Source organism: Humulus lupulus, chromosome 8, assembly GCF_963169125.1.
Source record: "Humulus lupulus chromosome 8, drHumLupu1.1, whole genome shotgun sequence".
NCBI classification, from domain to species: domain Eukaryota; kingdom Viridiplantae; phylum Streptophyta; class Magnoliopsida; order Rosales; family Cannabaceae; genus Humulus; species Humulus lupulus.
Genome location: NC_084800.1, coordinates 34,826,590 through 34,845,211, shown reverse-complemented (window position 1 = coordinate 34,845,211; position 18,622 = coordinate 34,826,590). Strand labels below are relative to the sequence as shown.

The window sequence follows — 18,622 nt, the reverse complement described above, 5'->3', positions numbered from 1 at the left end:
ATCACTCCTCTTAATATTATTATTATTTACTTCTTCTTATACTAAACAATTTTAATGAAATATTAAATTCATCGTCAACTTCTACGTTTTTATATGTCATGCTCAATCCATTAATTATTGCAATGTTTGAATATACTAAATTGTCTTCAAGATTTTTTTTAGTTAAAAAAAACATCTAAACACAAATAGTCTGACCCATCATATATTATGTGTTTAATCGAAATTCGAAATATCATTTGATTCTCTTGTAGTTTTTCCGTGAGCAATTTCAACCTCTTTTCAGAAAACAAACTGATCTTTTTCAAATATGAACCTATATATGCAATTTCTATTTCATATATTTACAAACTCAACCTTTCATAATCGCAAATGAATGTGTTATTTTTTTCGACATTAATGGATTTGTTTTTATTTTAAGCCAAAATTCTTTTATTAGTGTCTAAATTAATTAGATAGCTACACAAGAAAATGTTAAGCAACAGTGCAACACTAGTGTAATAAATATGTTTTTTCTTGTTGTCCCACATTAAATTAGTGTGTTATATAGCCGAAAAAATATTAAACAGAGTGTTTAATTTATTAGGTGGCTACATTAAAAGCTAGAAAAATGTTAGGTGATTTGTGTTATGAATTAGGAATAATAACCTCTCTTACACAATTATATAATTATAAATTAATATGGTTATAATTAATGAAACATATAGACTTATTTAGATTAGATTAATTGGAAAAGCAGTCCAACTTTGTAGCTTGGCTCGGGAATTCCCTTATATAAAAACTGTACACATTAGACTCTTCACAGTTCACACAAAACACGCGCCTTCATTCCCTTTCTGTATCTAATTTTATTTTTAATTAAAAGTTAATTCATTTGGTGTTTTTATTTTCCTACTCAACTTTCTTTCTTGCCAAACAAACAGCCCAACCGGGTGAAAAGACAGAGAAGCAGAAAAACCCATATTGTTCAGCACAACATATTTATTTACAAAGCCATGAAAAGCTCTCAGAACAATCCAGAAAGCTTCCACACCACCTGGGCGATGACGAAGCTAATGGTGTTTTCCCTTTTAATCTTCCTCACCTACATCTCTTACTCCATTAAATTCGTGTCACATTCCAGTAATTGTAAGGAAAAGCAAACTCTGATTTTCACTCATCATCCGCAATCGATCGCCATTTTCAATTCGGACCCACCACCACCTCCCTTTGAGTCCCCCAAAACCAATATTTCGCATATCATTTTCGGCATTGCGGCTTCGGCCAAGCTCTGGAACCAGAGAAAGAATTACATCAAACTGTGGTGGAAGCCAGATCGAATGCGGGGAGTAGTTTGGCTAGACAAGGCTGTCAAGACACGATCCGAAGACGAACCGATTTTACCCCCTTTGAAGATCTCGAGCAACACCACGAAGTTCAAGTATAAGAACCCCAAAGGCCACCGGTCAGCGATTCGGATCTCGAGAATAATCTCCGAGACCTTGCGGCTTGGGGGGACGGAAGGGGTGAGGTGGTTCGTGATGGGGGACGATGACACCGTATTCGTGGCTGATAATTTGGTTAGGGTTTTGCAGAAGTACGATCATGAGCAATTTTATTATATAGGGAGCTCATCGGAGAGCCATTTGCAGAATATTCACTTCTCGTATAATATGGCTTATGGCGGTGGTGGATTCGCCATCAGCTATCCATTAGCGAAGGAGCTCGAGAAAATGCAGGACAGGTGTATTCAAAGGTACCCTGGTTTGTACGGCTCCGATGATCGGATTCATGCTTGTATGGCCGAACTCGGCGTCCCTCTCACCAAGGAACCGGGGTTTCACCAGGTTAGATTTATGTTATTTTATTTCATTTTTTATGGGTTTCCATTTCAAGTTTCAAGCTTCATGTTTGGTTTTCTGAAAAAACCAGGGAACATAAAATTAATTAAAAATAAAATAAAAATATAACTCTTCATAAAATAGAATTTACTGTAATGATTAAAAATTGGGAACATAAAATGTAGTTGAAGGAAACAGTCACTCTAGTATTATGTCAGTGATTAAGATTATATTTATTTATTTTGGGTTGGGATTCTTAGAATATTGTTTATATGAAACAAAATGGAGTAGTCACTGCTAGTAGAGTAGTTTATTATTCGCTTACTACAATTTATGTGTATCACGATTCACTTATTGGTGAGTTTTAGGCCCACTCGAATATTATTTGCCAAATGGTGGTTCTGGTTAGACGTTTAAAATGTGATATACTTTAGTAATGTCTTTTTTATTAATTGAGAAAAATAAAATTAGTAAAAAAGTTATCTTAAAAAGAATTAAAAATATTATTATTTTAGAATTCGCAGTAAACAAATTAGGTAAAAAAAAACATTATAATCATAATGTTTAACATGATTGCATCATTGACCGTTGTAAATAATATATGATGTAATTATATGCTGGGATTTATGTAATTAAAATACTAGGGCTATTGGTTACCTACAAAAAAAAAAAGAATGTTTAACACGCACGACCGTACAATATTATTCAATATGGATACGAAGTGAGAAATTAAATAAACAGAACCAAAAAAACCAAGGTCCATGGCGGTGGAGAGACCAAATCACCAAAACCTATCAGTCAATTCACCAAATGTCTTTATAATATCGCAACCAAATCCATATACGTGGATACATATGTTCGAACCACATCTACCTTCTCCATTTTCCATTCCTTATTTTGTTTTGCTCTATTCTGATACCGCTACTCACGCTTATCTCCCACGTGCATCATGCCCATGTGTCACGTGATCCCTATATTTTGTTGCCTCTTTTGCACCAAATGTTGGGTGCTTCGTTTTCCTATATATAGGCTACGTTTAAGCATACCATTGGGCATAGGCTATTTTTTTTTTAAAAAAAAAAAAGTTCTACTTGTCTTGTACCATATATTTCAATCCTTTTAATTTTATTTTTGTACTTTTGAGTACCACGTGGCACGGAGCACAAAAATCATTATGAAGGGACACTTTTTAACGCATTGAATGGTGCTTTCAATAAATTTTTTGAAGGGCTTAATAAATTTTTAAACTCATCTACCGAACCTCTTAAATTCAGATTTCACTTCAATTCAACCCATGACTTTATTATTCTTCGTTACTTTTTCAACTTTGTAATTTGTATCACCCCTTAGACTAGTCAATCCAATCAACATTAATCAATATGTAATATGGGTGGGTAATATCTTAAGTGTAATAAAGCTCTTATTTATTTACTTTGAAATCCGCAGTACTCTTTATTTTATTTTTTTTGAGGGGGAAAATCGGTAGTACTTGTAGGTAAAGCATTTAGCCATGTTTTGTAGGAATGTAGACAGTATTTTATTAGTATTTGACTCAAGCCCTTCATGCTCACATCATTTTATTATGAATATCAATGTGCTAATGGCCTATATGGGTGGTTGCAAGAGGTGAAAATCACCTTTAGAGGTTTGGGGAATTAGTTTAATAGTCAATGGCGGTGAGCATATATATTTTTTCCTCCGGTGTATGTCTAAAATCAATAATGTGTATATTTGATTTTATTTATTTATCATTGATTGGATCCGTGACTAAGATTTTAGTGTATTTATTAAATTTTGATTCAGTCGCAGTCAATTTGACTTTGAGTATCTATCTAGTGGGTTGAGCTACTCCCTTAGCCGTGGTTTAAATAAAGCCTTTTTCTAGCTTTAAAGTACTTGTGTCAACAGTATCCGTGGTTATTTTAACTTGAACTTCATCACTCTCCAACTTGATGGGAGATTTCCACTCATCTCTGATATTATTTAGTATCATGCATGCAGTTTGACGTTTACGGCAGCTTGTTTGGGCTTCTGACGGCCCATCCAATCGCTCCCCTAGTCTCACTACACCACCTAGACGTAGTCCAGCCCATATTTCCGAACGCAAATCGGGTAAAAGCCTTGGAAAGGCTGAAGGGCCCAATGGAGCTGGACTCAGCTGGGCTGATGCAGCAGTCTATTTGCTACGACAAGAGGCGGAGCTGGACCATATCAGTGTCGTGGGGTTACGCGGTTCAAATATTTCGGGGGATTTTTTCGGTGCGTGACATGGAGATGCCAGCTAGGACGTTCCTCAATTGGTACCAAAGAGCTGACTACACGGGCTATGCCTTCAACACCCGCCCTTTCAGCAGGAACACTTGTCAAAAACCCTTTCCCTATTACTTGTCTAACACCACTCACGACCCGGAGTCGAACCGGATCACTACCGTCTATGTTCTCAATCGGACATCCAACATGACTTGCCCATGGAAAATGGCGGATCCTTCTCGGATCCACACTGTCCAGGTCCACAAAAGACCCGACCCGAATCTTTGGACTAAGGTTAGTGGTGGTTTGAAGGCATTCTATCTTAACATTTGTAAGTTTTTTTTTTGACCTCTATATGTTAATTTATTTAGGCTCCAAGGAGGAATTGTTGCAGAATATTGCCATCAAAGAAGACAGGCACTATGATAATTGATGTTGGAGTGTGCAATGAAGATGAAGTTGTAGAGTTACGGTGAAAGAGATTAAAATGTGGAAGTGGTGCAAGCTTCCGATTTTTCTTTTTTTAATTATTTTTTTTCTTTACTCTTTTCAGAGATTTACTTTTTGTTTTTTTTATATATTTATTTATAATATTTATAGAGTACCACACGTCCAAAGATTTGCTTAAACTACCATAGATTCGAAAAAATCTTTTTACGAAAGCGAACGTCCAAAGTTTATTGGAGAAGCGCGAGTGGGCGGAGGAGTTCAATTATCCAGTAACCCATTAGATGGAGTTCATCGCCTTCAATTCTATTCATACTTGTTTAAGTTTTAAAATGACCCTAAGAATGAGTATTAACATAAGATTATCAAATCCAATCGCTAGAACCATCATTGTGATCAATTGACGGTATACATTACATGTGGGTGCTCAATTATCCTTAATATTTTTTTAAAAAAAAACCTCATGTCGTGTGCCACTTTTGGGTTCAGCCCCTCTCTATAAGAGGTGTCTCCGTCCCTATATCTAGTGGAACTCAATGTGACCAAAGCCACTAAAGAATGAGGCTTAAAGATTGAGCATTGACAGGTATGAGCACCATTATTTTTAATCAAAAAGTAACATGTCAGCACATTTGAAAAATCTATATAACATTAAGAAAAATGCTAAACATCACTACCCAGGTGGATTGAATTTTATCCCGGGCAGTTGGACCGTGGAGCACTTTATTTTAAAAGAGAAATTTTACCTTTATGCATCATAATATATTTAATTTTTTTTAAATGACAACATAAAAATTCTCCCCATATTATGCCCCCTCTTATATTTTGGATACAAATACCCTCCTCCCCTCCTCACTCAAATTTAACACTTCACTCTCTCTATCTCTTTCTCTCATCCCTCATTTACAGCCATTTTTTCACAGCTCGGAGGTGGAACAGATTGGAAGTTTTTTGGCGTTTTTAAGAGAAAAAATCATGGGTAAGTATCATTTCATTAATTTACTTATGAATATGAAATGCCATAGTTAGATATTAGATTCGAACTGTTCTGCAGTTGAGTTTGTATTTTTTTCTGCAACTTTTGAACTGTTCTTCGGATCTGAGATTTCCAAAATCGATAGTACATCGATGCTCCATCGATTCCCCATCGATTCCATGTCGATGCTAATGCGAACATCTAAATTAGATGATATTTTCGATGTAATATCGATGGTGTATCGATGTTGAATCGATGTCATATATGTTGATTTGGTTCAGCGTCGATATGGCATCGATATGGCATCAATGTGGCATCGATATTACATCGAAATTGAATCGCATACATAGGGCAACCATCAGCATCGATGCCACATCGATTCTACATCGATGCCATATCGATACTGAGGCGAATTTCGACGTTAGTACCGATGTAATATCGATGGTGTATCGAAATGCCATCGATGCCATATATGTTTATTTGGTTCAGCGTCGATGTAGCATCGATGTGGCATCGATGTAACATCGACGCTGAACCAAATAAACATATATGACATCGATGACATTTCGATGGTACATCGATGCCATTTCGATACTGAGGCAAATATATAATTTCGATGTTGGTATCGATGATGTATCGATGATGTATCGATGTTGAATCGATGCCATATATGTTTATTTGGTTCAGCGTCGGTAAGGCATCGATGTGGCATCGAAATGGTATCGCATCGAAATGGCAACCATCAGCATCGATGATGCATCGAAATGTCATCGATGTGGCATCGATTTTGAACTACAATACAGATTTTCATAGGCATCGATTTACCATCGATTCTTCATAGATTACACTTTATTTTTATAATTTTTTTATGTTTTTTTTTGTGTAAATTTGTAGGTTCCAGAGTTAATATAATTGTTTCTTACAACGGTGTTTGGGAACAGAAAGGAGAAAAATGGAATTTCAAAGCTGGTTCGAACACTATAATACATGTACCAATTGATGTTGGTTACATAGAATTATTGGAGAAGTTGTATTCAAAGTTGAAAGTGGATAGGTCATTGTTTGACTTAAAGTTGGAAGTGCCGTTTACATGCAATGATTTTAGTGTAGATCCCATTGAAATCACAGATGATGAAGGAGTTAGTGCTCTTATTCTTGAAAATTCAAAGTCCTTAAAACATCGGGTTCCTTTATGCGTTAGTTCGATTGCAAAGAACATTGCTCTTATTGATCCATCTCCTAGAGCGAGTGTTAATATGGAAAATCATAATCAATCATGCACGGCTATTCCACAAACAGCTACTGGACCAAGTGTATGCATGGGAGGTCCTAGTCATAATGAAACTTTTTTTCCCCCAACAAATCTCCCGCATGATGATGGGTATGAGTATGAGCCTTATGTCAATGACGATCCAGTTGCCCTTTTTGGTGATGATGATGAAAGAGTTGAGGGGTGCAGTAGTTCTGATGATAACTCAGAGGATCAGTTGTCGATGCTACATGTGGTTCAAGTAGATAATTTAAATGTACGACCATTGCCAAGTCGTCAAGAAAGCCAAGGACGGAGGACTGCTGGATCAGAGAGCAGTCGTCCAACTACACAAGATGATGGAAATAGATGGAGTTCTCCAGCGTATACTGCTGAAGATATCCCATGCCCCTCTTATGTTATCCCCACGTTATCTGGGGTGAGTTGTGGATTAATAGAAGTTGGGAAAGTTTTTGAGAACAAGTTAGAGTTGAAGACGAAGGCACACTTGTATGTAATGAAGCAGAACTTCGAGTTTGTGGTGAAGAAGTCAGGTACTGAAGTTTGGTATATCACTTGCAAGGATCCTGATTGTGGGTGGAGATTGAGGGGGAAGAGAATTCCTAAATCTGATATGTTCGAGATAACTCGTTTCACCAACAAACACACTTGCTCACTTGACCTCCGACATAAAGGCCATCGCCAAGCTGCACCTTGGGTTATTGGTCATTGCATAAAGAAAAAATATCAGACTGGATCGAATGCGTACATGGCAAACAACATAAGAGAGGACATTAAGAATGATTATGGCATTGAGTTGTCATATGGAAAAGCTTGGAGATGCCGAGAGAAGGCTCTTTCTTATGTCAGAGGGACACTGGAAGCATCCTACCAGAAGTTACCATCGTACCTGTTCATGCTTCAACAGAAAAATCCCGGGACGTTGACAGATTTTGTCACTGAGGAAGATCGATTCAAATATTGCTTTTTCTCACTCGGAGTTAGTAGAAGAGGGTTTCGTACATGTCTTCCTGTGTTATGTGTGGACGGTACCTTTTTAAAGACAAAATACGGTGGGCAGATGTTATGTGCAGTCGCGCTGGATGCAAATAACCATCTATATCCAGTTGCATTTGGTATTGTGGATAGTGAGAATCATGATTCTTGGAAGTATTTCATGTCAAAGCTAAAAGAAGCGATTGGGGAAGTCGAGGACCTGGCGTTTGTATCTGACAGGCATGCAAGTATTACATATGCCTTGGAAACTATTTTCCCCGATGCCTATCACGGTGCTTGCTACCACCACATTAGTATGAATGTGGTTGCTAAATTCAAGACTGATCATTGTCATGTGTTGATGTATAATGCGGCATATGCTTTTAGGAAATTCGAGTTCCACGCTAACTTCGAAAAAATCAAATCAAAAGACCCAGCCATTGCTCAATACCTAGAAGGAATGGGTTTTGATAAGTGGTCCCGTGCTTACTTTCCTGGAAATAGGTATGTCATTGTCAATTGTATTTAATTTATGAAATCTTCTAAATGTATGTTACTATTAAATTTTAGTTTTCCTGGATACTAGGTATAATATAATGACAAGCAATTACGCTGAAAGTTTCAACAATAAGACCCGGGACGCTAGGAGCTTTCCGATAACTACATTCGTCGAATTTATTCGCTTCACACTACAGTCCTGGTTCTGTAATAGGAGAGAAACTAGCGAGAAGACAACTACCACTCTTGCACCGACCTATGAGAAAATTTTGGTGGATATGGCTGAGAAAGCTCGATTCTTGATTCCTTATGCAATAGGGAGGCATGAGTTCCATGTGTTAGATGGTGAGCTGAATGGTGAAGTTGACCTCCTGAATAAGACATGCACATGCGGCGTGTTTTAGATTATTGGTATCCCATGTGCTCATGCACTATCTGGATCCCTTAAGCGAGGGGTGAACTTTTATTCGTTGTGTTCAGATTACTATAAAATTGAGACATGGAGGTCCTCTTACACAGAATCTATATATCCTACTGGTAACGAGGAAGAGTGGATTGTTCCACATGACATTATGACAATAACAGTGAGAACACCTGCGCAGAAAAACCCGGTTGGTCGTCCAAAGAAGAAACAATGTAGGCCTAAGACGAAACGCCATCCTTCCAATGGAGATAAATTGGTTGTTCCACGCAAGTGCAGCACTTGTGGAGGTCTAGGCCATAATAGGGCAACTTGTAAAGTTCGTGTTTGAAATTTATGGCATCAATGTTAAACTTTTTATTTGGGTACTAATGGTTTTTGTTACTCTTTTTATTTGTGTATTGATGGACTTTGTTACTCTTTTTATTTGTGTATTAATGGACTTTGTTACTCTTTATATTTGTGTATTAATGGACTTTGTTAATCGAAACAACATTTTTTATATACAATACTAAGGAGAAATATACTATTGTGTGTCATCGAAATCAAAATAAATGTTCTAACATCAAGGGTACACATTCTCATAAAAAATGTCGATGCATAATTTATCCCTGAAGTACTGAATGTTGTCCTCGATGGCATATGATAAGGGAATGTCTCCAAGAATGAACTCCAAGTGTTTGATGGCGAATACACCGCAATCTCCGCTGAAACCAAGAAATCTTTATTGTGAGTGTATTGAAAATTAAAGGAGAACATTATTGAAAATCTGAATTTAGTACGTCTACCTGGTTCTAGACTGTGGGACAATATCAGTGGACATGCGCCGCCAATCAAAGTTTGGAACGGTGATCTTCGGTCTAGCTATTTTCAACTTGGGGTGTCCTTTAAACATACCAGAAGCGTTGAGTAAAGATGGAAGCATCCTAGTCCAAGGCTCCATCAACTCAGACAACTTATTATGGCTAAAGTTAGAATGATCTGAGTCAAATACAGTGATCATCCAATCAACGAAATTTATTTCGCAAAGGACCCAGTGCCGATTTTCCATGCACCAGTGGAAGTAGACCTCGTTGCAATCACCCCAAGGCTTCTTGTACTTTTTGGCATCTCCTTTCAGGAAATCAAGAATGTCCGAGTCCCATTGGTAAGTCCTGCCATTTTTCTTGAATTCCTCGTATCTGGCAGGAATATATTGTGCAAATGATGAATCAAGTACGGTGGCTTTCGCGGGGTACGTCTTCGACAACTCAAAAAGACGTCTCCGTATAAGATAATTCGCAGCGTCGAGATGCTGCAAATAAATAGAGTAACGTTAAGGAAGAGTGGATTGTTAAAATGAGATAAATGTTCTAACAAACATAAGAGACTTACAGTTTCTGCCAACCATTCTTTTGCCACCTTCAACTTCAAGAACCAAACAGGGGTCCCATCACAACATTCCAACTTCCTCGGTCTGCTGTTATCAATCTCACCGAGTACCCATCGGTTAAAAGTTATCAACATATCTTGATCCAACACCTTTAAAGGAAGGATCGTAACTGGGTCCTTGAACTTTGGTTTCTTGGCTGCTGGAGTATAGTCCTCGTACCTTACTGGTCTTTGTCTAGTACGCTTACCTGTAAAGGAGCAATTAGTATCTAATCTTTTTAAAACAAAAAAAAACTCATGGATTAGTCGTACCTAAGACCGTCTGCACTGGCTGAGAAGGTGTGGCTTCTCCAACAGAAGGCTCGTAACATGAGGGGAGAATGTCGTACTCTACATCATCTGTTGGAGTGGGTGCATGAGTATGTGCAGGAGTAGGTATACCACCTAGTGTTGCCAGCTTCTCTAATATGACTTCTTAATTTTTAAGGACGATACCTAGAGTGGCCTTAACATCGTCCACTGCACCTGATAGTCTGGCTATCTCACCCAACACCTCCTCATAAGCCCCAGGAGCAGGAGCAGGAGCAGAAGTAGGTTCTATACTAGTATCTGGAGCAGACTCTGTCGGGGCATCCTCCACAAATATGCCAGCCTCAACGGCTATCTCAGCCATCGCAACAGCCTCTGCCTCAGGATCGTAAGGTCTTCCATCCTCTGGTGCAGGCTGGATCATATTCTGCAGCATCGCATACCTAGGAGCATCCCCCTCTGTCCTCTGATATACGGCATCAAAGAAGTCTCGCTCATTTGGTCGAGGCCTTAGGATAGAAATGCATGACAACTATAATGGAAACACAACAATCAAATTAGAAATGACATAAGTTGATTAGTATAATTCAAAATTTCTTGAATTATTTAAATGTATTATAACTTACATGTCTCCTCGCAAGTACATCCTTCAAATGCAAATGCTTCGGCTGGCCTATGCTCTCCCACTGTAGCATCCTAGGGAACTTGAATCCACAGGGCTTGGCGTGTTCCTTCTGTAAATCAAGAATCGTCTCGTACGCCCAATATTGCAAGGCTGGTGGATACCCCTTGCAAGTGTACTTTGCCTCCACCTTAAAACCCTTAGAAGACTCCACCTCAGTGATCTTCTTCGCCTTCTTACCTGGTATTGTACCACCAATCGCTTTCATATCTCTATTGAATTGTTTCACAGTTGTATCGAATGAAAGGGATCCCCATGGATACTTCTCAAAATAATCTAAATCCTCGACCATCGACAATGAATCTCGCCAAATAGCATTGTCGTTCTCAGCGCCCAATAGTATCCCCTCCACAAAGTAAACCAAACCGAGCTTGTACAAATCATCAGGTACATCGCACATACTAAAAGCTCGTTCCAAGATACTGAACCGAATGTCTTTTTCGGGTTCCACACTGAAATATGTATCAACTAGGCGGGAGGAAGTAATGTGAGGTTCAATGTCAACGGCAAGTGGTGGACAGGAGCAGCTCAGGCCGGTGATAATGGCAAACTCATGCACCCCAAACTTACATAAGTTTGGGCCCATCAAGAAGTGCACCTCATCGCCACGCGGAGACTTGACCTTCCGCAAAAGTAGTGTGTGAACCAATGCCCCAGAGAACGAAAAGGGAGGGGCTGTGAAGAATGGTCCAAAAACAGACTCATTCACCCTCCCCAACAATCCATGCTCCTCAAATCTTTTCTTCAATTTTGTTAACCTCCCGGAACCCCTATAGGTCATACGACCGACATAATGATCCTCCATAGGGATCTCAAGTGGTGGGATACGTTTGGGTGGCATCTGCAAAATATCCAAAAAAAAAAGAATTAGTTGAATTTATAAAAAATACTCAATCTGTTGTTGTCATCGAAATGGGATCGATGTACCATCGAAATAGCATCGATGGAGCATGGAATCGATGCCATATATGTTCAGCATCAATATGGCATCGATGTGGCATCGATAAACCATCGTTTGCCATCGATTATGCATCAGTATCGACATGGCATCGATGGCCTTTCGAGTCCACATCGATGCTCCATCGATGCCATGTCGATGCTGATGCGAACATCTAATTGAGATGTTATTTTCGATGGTGTATCGATGTTGTATCGATGTCGAATCGATGCCATATATGTTCAGCATCGATATGGACTCGATGTGGCATCGATTATACTTCAGTATCGATTATGCATCGATGTGGTATCGATAAACCATCGATTATGAAAGAATCGACATGGCATCGATATACCATCGATGGAGAATCGATGGAGCATCGATTACTCACTGTATGTCATCGATGGAGCATCGATGGAGCATCAATGTGGAATCGAAAGAACATCGACCCACAAAATTTTTGCAGAATTTGCAGAATGCACATATAATCAAACCTATTTTAAGCTACATTTTTTGCAAAATAAAGATTAACAATCAAACCCATTTCATCGATTTATACATTACGATTCAATTTTTTTTTTTAAAAAACACATGAAATCCGAATGTCTTACCTTACCGTGGCCGGAGATGGAGAAGACGGTGGCAACGGCGACTGTGGGGAGAGAGAGAGCTTCGCCTGAGATGGTGAGAATGTGACCCGAGAGAAAATAATGAGATAGAAATGAGAGAGTTTGGCTGGGAAGAGGGAAGAATTTGGTTTGGCTGGGAAGAGGAAAGAGTTTGGTTTGGCTGGGAAGAGAGAAGGTGAGAGGTCTCGGTTGATATGGGTATTTTTGTCCAAAATTTTAAAATGGCATATATATGAGAGATTTTGTTATGGTGGCATTTAAAAAAAATTAAGTATGTTATTACACATACTGTCTAAAATTTCCCTTTTAAAATAAAACATTAGTGTATGGGTCCCACTCTTAGTAGGAGTTTTAAATTAAAAATGTTTTATTAAAGAAATAAATCTCTTGCAAATTTCAACTTTAACTATCTCCATCGTTTTCAACCCCTCAAATTCCCTAAGTTTTTATTTTTAAAAAATACGAAATGCACAAAACAGTTTTTTTTTATCAGAAACCTAAACTTTAGAAAGCTAACCACTTTATTTATTTTATTTAGAAAGCAAAATGATACCTTCTCAGATTTTTCTACATAATACAAAAATTTATAATCTTATTGTAACGAAGAAGAAAGTAAAAGGAAAAATAAAATGCAAATTTTTCATGAAGTTAACCTTCATGAAGACTAGCTTTCTTTTGGCTTCTTTTTTAATTTTGTGATTAGTTTATTCGAGTTAAGTAATTTTTCTGAAGATTTTTATTGTGTTCTTGGCTTTGGTCTTCTTTAAGTCTTGCTAGCAAGTGTTTTGTTTTCGTTTGTTTACGTTTGGTTGTCTATTTGTTTGGTCTAAGCTCCTGTTAGCTTTTATTATTAATATATATCGAAGCCTTTTTGTTGAGAGGTCTCAAAAAAAGATTTAGAATTTTTTTCAATGAAAAATGCACTCAATCAAATTGGAGTAACTTTAGCAAAAAGCTTCCATATTTTCATTAGTAAAAGACATATGTAATATATTTGGTACATGCTGATTTAATAAATGCTTATTTAGTACCTTGTGTTTCATCGAAATACAAATTTGGTACTTTCTATTTATGATAATTATCAATTGATACCTTCTGTTTGCAAAAATTACATAATTTGGTACCCTCCGTGCGTTTAATTTTTTGATATTCTCATATTACCCCTTATTTTAATGATTTATTTGATTTCAATTGTTTTATTATTTTTAAATGATTTAAATATATTTTTCATAATTCATAAAATAAAATAAATATTTTGTTATCCCCAAAATTTGAAAATAATGATGTGGCAATAAAAATGACAAGTGGCAAGGAATGGTTGGGTGACCTGGCTTAGGAGTAACCCACTAGACCGATGAAGAATTTTGACTGGCTTGAGAAGTGTCATGACCGACCAGGCATGATCTTGTCCGACCAGTCACGTGTTTGTCTGCCCAGGCATGGCCTTGTCTGCCCAGGAATGACCTTGCCTGCCCAGGAATGACCTTGCCTGACCAGGCATGACTTTGTCCGACTAGGCATGGACTTGGCCGATCGGTCATGACCATGTCCGACCAGTAAAGTGCATGTCTGCCCAGCTAAGTGCATGACTGCCCAGTAAAGGTGTGGTCGACCAGACTAAAGGTGATATGGATCAACTAGATAGAGCAAGATTACGTCAAGATTCCCAGAAACGGCTTCAACAAGAATCGGTCTTGGCATACGCGGGAATCTCTCATTTATCCCACAAATTTGGTGTACTGTTACATTTTGAATATTGTTGTAATTTAAATATAATGAGAATAATAAAATATCCCGATTATGGGGGATATCACCTGTACGATCCTAAGCCTATAAATACAAGGCTTATGGCATCATAAATGAGACTTTTGGAATTTTGAACTTTTGATCTGAATTTTCTAAAGAGAGAGAGTACTTGTATTTGAGAGAATTCTTGTATTCTGGTAATCTACACTGAAGAAACTCAGTTGACTCAGGTTCATCTAATCTTGAGTGTAGATATATAATCATAACTCTAAGTGGATTAGGCTATTACCATCACATTGTGGCTGAACCACTATAAAATCGTCTGTGTCATTTATTTTCTCTTGAAGGTTTTATCGTTTTTGACGTTCTCACGTCGTTGGCCAAAAACGCGGTCAACATATTTAATTACAACATTAAAATAATTTTAATAAACAAAATTATTTTTAAAATAATTTTAATTAATTAAAAAATTAAAAACTAACTAAAATCTTATTAATTAACGTTAAATAAACTTAAATTTTAATTTAATTAACAAATCAATCTAACTTTGAAACAAAAAAATATGAGTGAGATTGGGAGGGTGAGGAACTAAGATGGGGAGGGTGAAATTGGGTGAAATATATGTTTATTTAAAGTTAATTAATAAGATTTTAATTAGTTTTTTATTTCCAATTTTTTAATTAATCAAATTTATTTTTAAAATAATTTTGTCTATTAAAATTATTTTAAATTTTTAATTAAATATTTATTTTATTTTATAAACTTTGAAAATATATTTAAATAATTTAAAAATAATAAAACAAATGAAAATCAAATAAATCATTAAAATTAGAGTGAGATTGGGAGGGTGGGGAACTGAGATGGTGAGGGGGAGATTGGGTGAAATAAAGATTTTTTTCATTAATTAAATTAAATTTAAGTTTATTTAAAGTTAATTAATAAGATTTTCTTTAATTAAAATTATTTTAAAATTTTAATTAAACATTTATTTTATTTTATGAATTCTGAAAATATATTAAAAGTATTTAAAAATAATAAAACAAATTAAAATCAAATAAATCACTAAAATGAGGTATAATCTTGGAATATTAAAAATATAAATACACGGAGGGTGCAAAATTATGCCGTTTTTGCAAATAAAGGATATCGATTGATAATTATCAAAAAAAGATGGTACCAAGTTTGTATTTCGATCAAATACAGGATACCAAATGAACATTTAGCCAACAAAAAAAACTACTTACTCCATTATAGAATTTTCTAACAATAAAGATGTGTTGAATGAAGGAGAAAGTAAAAGAAAAAAATGCAAATTTTTTATTTGATAAAATACACTTTTACCACTATTAATTTGCTTGCAATGTTATTAATTCTATAGTTCTTCAAAATATTACAAAAAATATGGGTTAATTCACCGGTGTGTAGCTCCGTACAATAAAACTTGCTCTTTCCCGTGGAAGAAGAAGAAGAAGAAGAAAAGTCAAATATATTTGTACGTCCTAAAATTCAGCACGAGTCTTTTAGCTAGCCCAGATACAGCTGGCTAGCCAAGAGCTGTAATAGATGATCCATAAGTCCATATTTCCTCTATGAAGGCAGCACGACTCCCCAGGTCTATCGCATGAGTTGGTGAATACAAAGCAATAGGCACGAACTGAAAAAATTTATAAAGCATAGCATCCGAAGACACAAGCTGACACTGCACTCAGCTCGGGGTATGCTAGAGATCTGTCGCATCCTTGGATCCTTATAAACCTGGATACGTTATATAGACGTGCATGGTCAGACATAACATGTCCGCCAATCCCTGAAATCCCGGACACGTAATATAATCGTGCATGGTCAGACATCGCATGTCCGAATTATCCCTGAGGACCCATGATCAGTTTCATCCAATGATTAGACCATACCTTAGGATAAATTATAATAATTATAATTAGTGTGAGACAGGTCACACTAGGGATTTGATTCACGTGATGACCCTAGTGCCTATTGTTATCCCAAAATTTGAAAAGGATGATGTGGCAGTAAAATTGACACGTGGCATGGATTAGTTGGGTGATCTGGCTTAGCAGTAGCCCAATACATCAGTAAAAAATTTGGACTGCTTGAGAGATGCCATAATCAAGTCAAATACACCCGAGGAGAATACTTGGGCTAAGTTGTGCTTGGCTCGGACCCTTGTCCGAGAAGCCCAAGTGTTTGGTTCAAACCCAAGTCTAGGAGCTTAAAGGATGGGTTTGGACTTTGGCCCGAGGGACAGAAGCAGCAGGTCCAATCGGGCCTTAGCTTGAGGAGCCCCTAGATGTTTGGCTCGGACCATGTCCGAGGAGAACCTCTTGGGTGATTGGCTCGGACCAAGTCCGAGGAGAGGTCCCATGCATGCCAAGGGATGGACTTAGATTTTGGCCAAGGAGAGGCCATAAAAGGTCCGATCGGACCTTAGTCGGAGGAACCAAGTGCTTGGCTCGGACCTATCCGAGGTGAGCTTCCAAGATGTTTGACTCGGACATGTCTGAGGTGAGCTTCCAAGATGGTTGGCTCGGACCAAGTCCGAGGAGAGGCAAGGATGATTGCCTCGGACCCTAGTCCGAGGAGAAGGCAAAAATAGGTCCGATCGGACCCTAGTCCAAGGAGCCAAATTACTTGGCTCGGACCGTAGTCCGAGGTATGCTCAAAGAGGTTGGCTCGGACCATGTCCGAGGAGAGCCAATGCATGTGGCTCGGACCTTGGTCAGAAGACGATAATCATCAACAAACAAACTAGACTACGTCAAATTCCCGGAAACTACTTCAGTAAGAATCGGTCTGGGCACCGCGGGAATCTCTCATTCCTCACTCAAATTGAGGAATCTGTTGTATTTTAAATATTTCTTATAATTTAAATATAAGATGAATAATAAAATATCCCTATCTGAAGGGGATATCAGTTGAGGATCCCAAGCCTATAAATAGAGGGTTGATGGGATCGTAAAAGGACTTTTGGCAAATTGAGAGTTGGTCCGAGTTCTAGAGAGAGAAAGTGTGTTTTTCTTGAGAGAACCCTTTTTTGTATTCTGGAATATTTACACTTAAGAAACTCAGTTGACACTGGTTTATCTGATCTTGAGTGTGAATAGAGTAATAAAATCTCTAAGTGGATTAGGCTATTACCGACTGATCGGGGCTGAACCACTATAAAATCTATTGTGTTATTTACTTTCATTGATAAAACTGTCTGTTGTCGTTTACATTCTCTTGAAGGCTTGTCGTTATTGACGTTCTCACGTCGTTGGCTAAAAACACAGTCAACATTTTGGTGCTTTCATTGAGAGCCTGAAGAGAAGGACAGACAGTCCCTGAAGCTATATGGCGCCTAAGAACACTAATGCGACCTCCAAGAGGGCAAGCACCTCTAAGGAGCATGCTAGATCAGAGGGTCCCAGCATTCAAGATCGTGAGACTGAGCCTAGAGTTGTGCTCGAGGATGTAGCTTCAGAAGTTGAAGAGCTCCAGGAGACCATGAGCGCATTCCTGGAGGAGCTGGCTCAGTTCATTGCTAGGAAGGAGGCTTTTGCTGAGGAAATGGCCAGGCAGAAACGGGAGATGGACGTTAGGAGCGAGGAGATCCGTCGACAGCAGGGGGAGGTCGACAGGCGACATTGCGAAGCTGCACTTGCTCTGGAGGCAGCTACGCAACTGACCAGAGCCAATGCTCAGGCTGCGCCTGGGGTGACACCCACCCCAGAGGTAAGGACCACAGAAGCTGGTCGTAAGAAAATTGATAGACCAAGCAGGGGTGGTGATAACTCACCTGGTCATGAAGAGGAGGGAGTCCGATCGCGCACTGCCTCAACCCAAAGGGGGAACTCTAAGACCCCCTCAAGGAGCCACCGATCAGAGACTTCCAGGTCAGGGAGTCATAGGTCAGACAGTAAGAAAACACCTTCTGAGCAGGAGCACAATAGAGCTCCTCGTGGCAAAGAGACTTCCCACTTCAAAGATGGACATGGGCGTGATGAAGCTGACAGTCACCACACCAACCAGCCGAAGGAGAAGAATAATAACCGACGAGGAAGAGAAGATCAACCAGCTAAAATGGGAAAGCCACCACGGCACCCCAACCAGCGTAATGGCAAGGAGCACGCTCCACCTAGCAGACCTTCCGAGAAGACTCGGAGTACGGTGTTCGACCGGTTGGGAAAGAGCACTGCTCAGAAGGACCTGAGGGACGTCATTGATGATAGAAGGAAGATCGTCCCGGTCGAAGGGCAGGAGCCAATCCGTCCTACCAGTCGAGTAGAAATACTCGATG

The 18,622-nt window shown here is 38.3% G+C and overlaps 4 protein-coding genes across 4 annotated transcripts; 2 read left to right on the top strand and 2 right to left on the bottom strand.

Moving 5' to 3' along the window:
• Positions 1 to 791: 791 nt before the first annotated feature.
• Positions 792 to 4,960, top strand: LOC133796752 (uncharacterized). The gene is made up of 3 exons (XM_062234399.1): positions 792 to 1,823; positions 3,819 to 4,361; positions 4,439 to 4,960. The coding sequence occupies exons 1-3, from the start codon at positions 993 to 995 to the stop codon at positions 4,541 to 4,543; spliced, it is 1,479 nt and encodes a 492-aa protein (XP_062090383.1). The 5' UTR covers positions 792 to 992; the 3' UTR covers positions 4,544 to 4,960.
• Positions 4,961 to 5,454: 494 nt separating this feature from the next.
• Positions 5,455 to 9,145, top strand: LOC133795257 (uncharacterized). The gene is made up of 3 exons (XM_062232712.1): positions 5,455 to 5,493; positions 6,385 to 8,239; positions 8,322 to 9,145. Exons 1-3 carry the CDS (start codon positions 5,490 to 5,492, stop codon positions 8,635 to 8,637), a joined length of 2,175 nt encoding a protein of 724 aa, XP_062088696.1. The 5' UTR covers positions 5,455 to 5,489; the 3' UTR covers positions 8,638 to 9,145.
• Positions 9,146 to 9,158: 13 nt separating this feature from the next.
• LOC133796751 (uncharacterized) lies at positions 9,159 to 9,873 on the bottom strand. Its single transcript, XM_062234398.1, has 2 exons — positions 9,443 to 9,873; positions 9,159 to 9,361 (listed from the first exon to the last, which is right to left on the bottom strand). The coding sequence occupies exons 1-2, from the start codon at positions 9,703 to 9,705 to the stop codon at positions 9,220 to 9,222; spliced, it is 405 nt and encodes a 134-aa protein (XP_062090382.1). The 5' UTR covers positions 9,706 to 9,873; the 3' UTR covers positions 9,159 to 9,219.
• Positions 9,874 to 10,300: 427 nt separating this feature from the next.
• LOC133796750 (uncharacterized) lies at positions 10,301 to 12,724 on the bottom strand. Its single transcript, XM_062234397.1, has 3 exons — positions 12,565 to 12,724; positions 10,961 to 11,857; positions 10,301 to 10,866 (listed from the first exon to the last, which is right to left on the bottom strand). The coding sequence occupies exons 2-3, from the start codon at positions 11,855 to 11,857 to the stop codon at positions 10,501 to 10,503; spliced, it is 1,263 nt and encodes a 420-aa protein (XP_062090381.1). The 5' UTR covers positions 12,565 to 12,724; the 3' UTR covers positions 10,301 to 10,500.
• Positions 12,725 to 18,622: the final 5,898 nt, after the last annotated feature.

Excerpts from the sequence above, each read along its gene's own strand:
- LOC133796752 (XM_062234399.1), top strand. The coding sequence starts at position 993 with ATGAAAAGCTCTCAGAACAATCCAGAAAGCTTCCACACCACCTGGGCG. Across the intron at positions 1,824-3,818 it reads AGGAACCGGGGTTTCACCAG|TTTGACGTTTACGGCAGCTT; the intron begins GTTAGATTTATG and ends TCATGCATGCAG. Across the intron at positions 4,362-4,438 it reads ACCCGAATCTTTGGACTAAG|GCTCCAAGGAGGAATTGTTG; the intron begins GTTAGTGGTGGT and ends TAATTTATTTAG.
- LOC133796750 (XM_062234397.1), bottom strand. The coding sequence starts at position 11,857 with ATGCCACCCAAACGTATCCCACCACTTGAGATCCCTATGGAGGATCAT. Across the intron at positions 10,867-10,960 it reads ATGTACTTGCGAGGAGACAT|TTGTCATGCATTTCTATCCT; the intron begins GTAAGTTATAAT and ends TTTCCATTATAG.
- LOC133796751 (XM_062234398.1), bottom strand. The coding sequence starts at position 9,705 with ATGGAAAATCGGCACTGGGTCCTTTGCGAAATAAATTTCGTTGATTGG. Across the intron at positions 9,362-9,442 it reads GTCCCACAGTCTAGAACCAG|CGGAGATTGCGGTGTATTCG; the intron begins GTAGACGTACTA and ends TCTTGGTTTCAG.
- LOC133795257 (XM_062232712.1), top strand. Across the intron at positions 8,240-8,321 it reads GCTTACTTTCCTGGAAATAG|GTATAATATAATGACAAGCA; the intron begins GTATGTCATTGT and ends CCTGGATACTAG.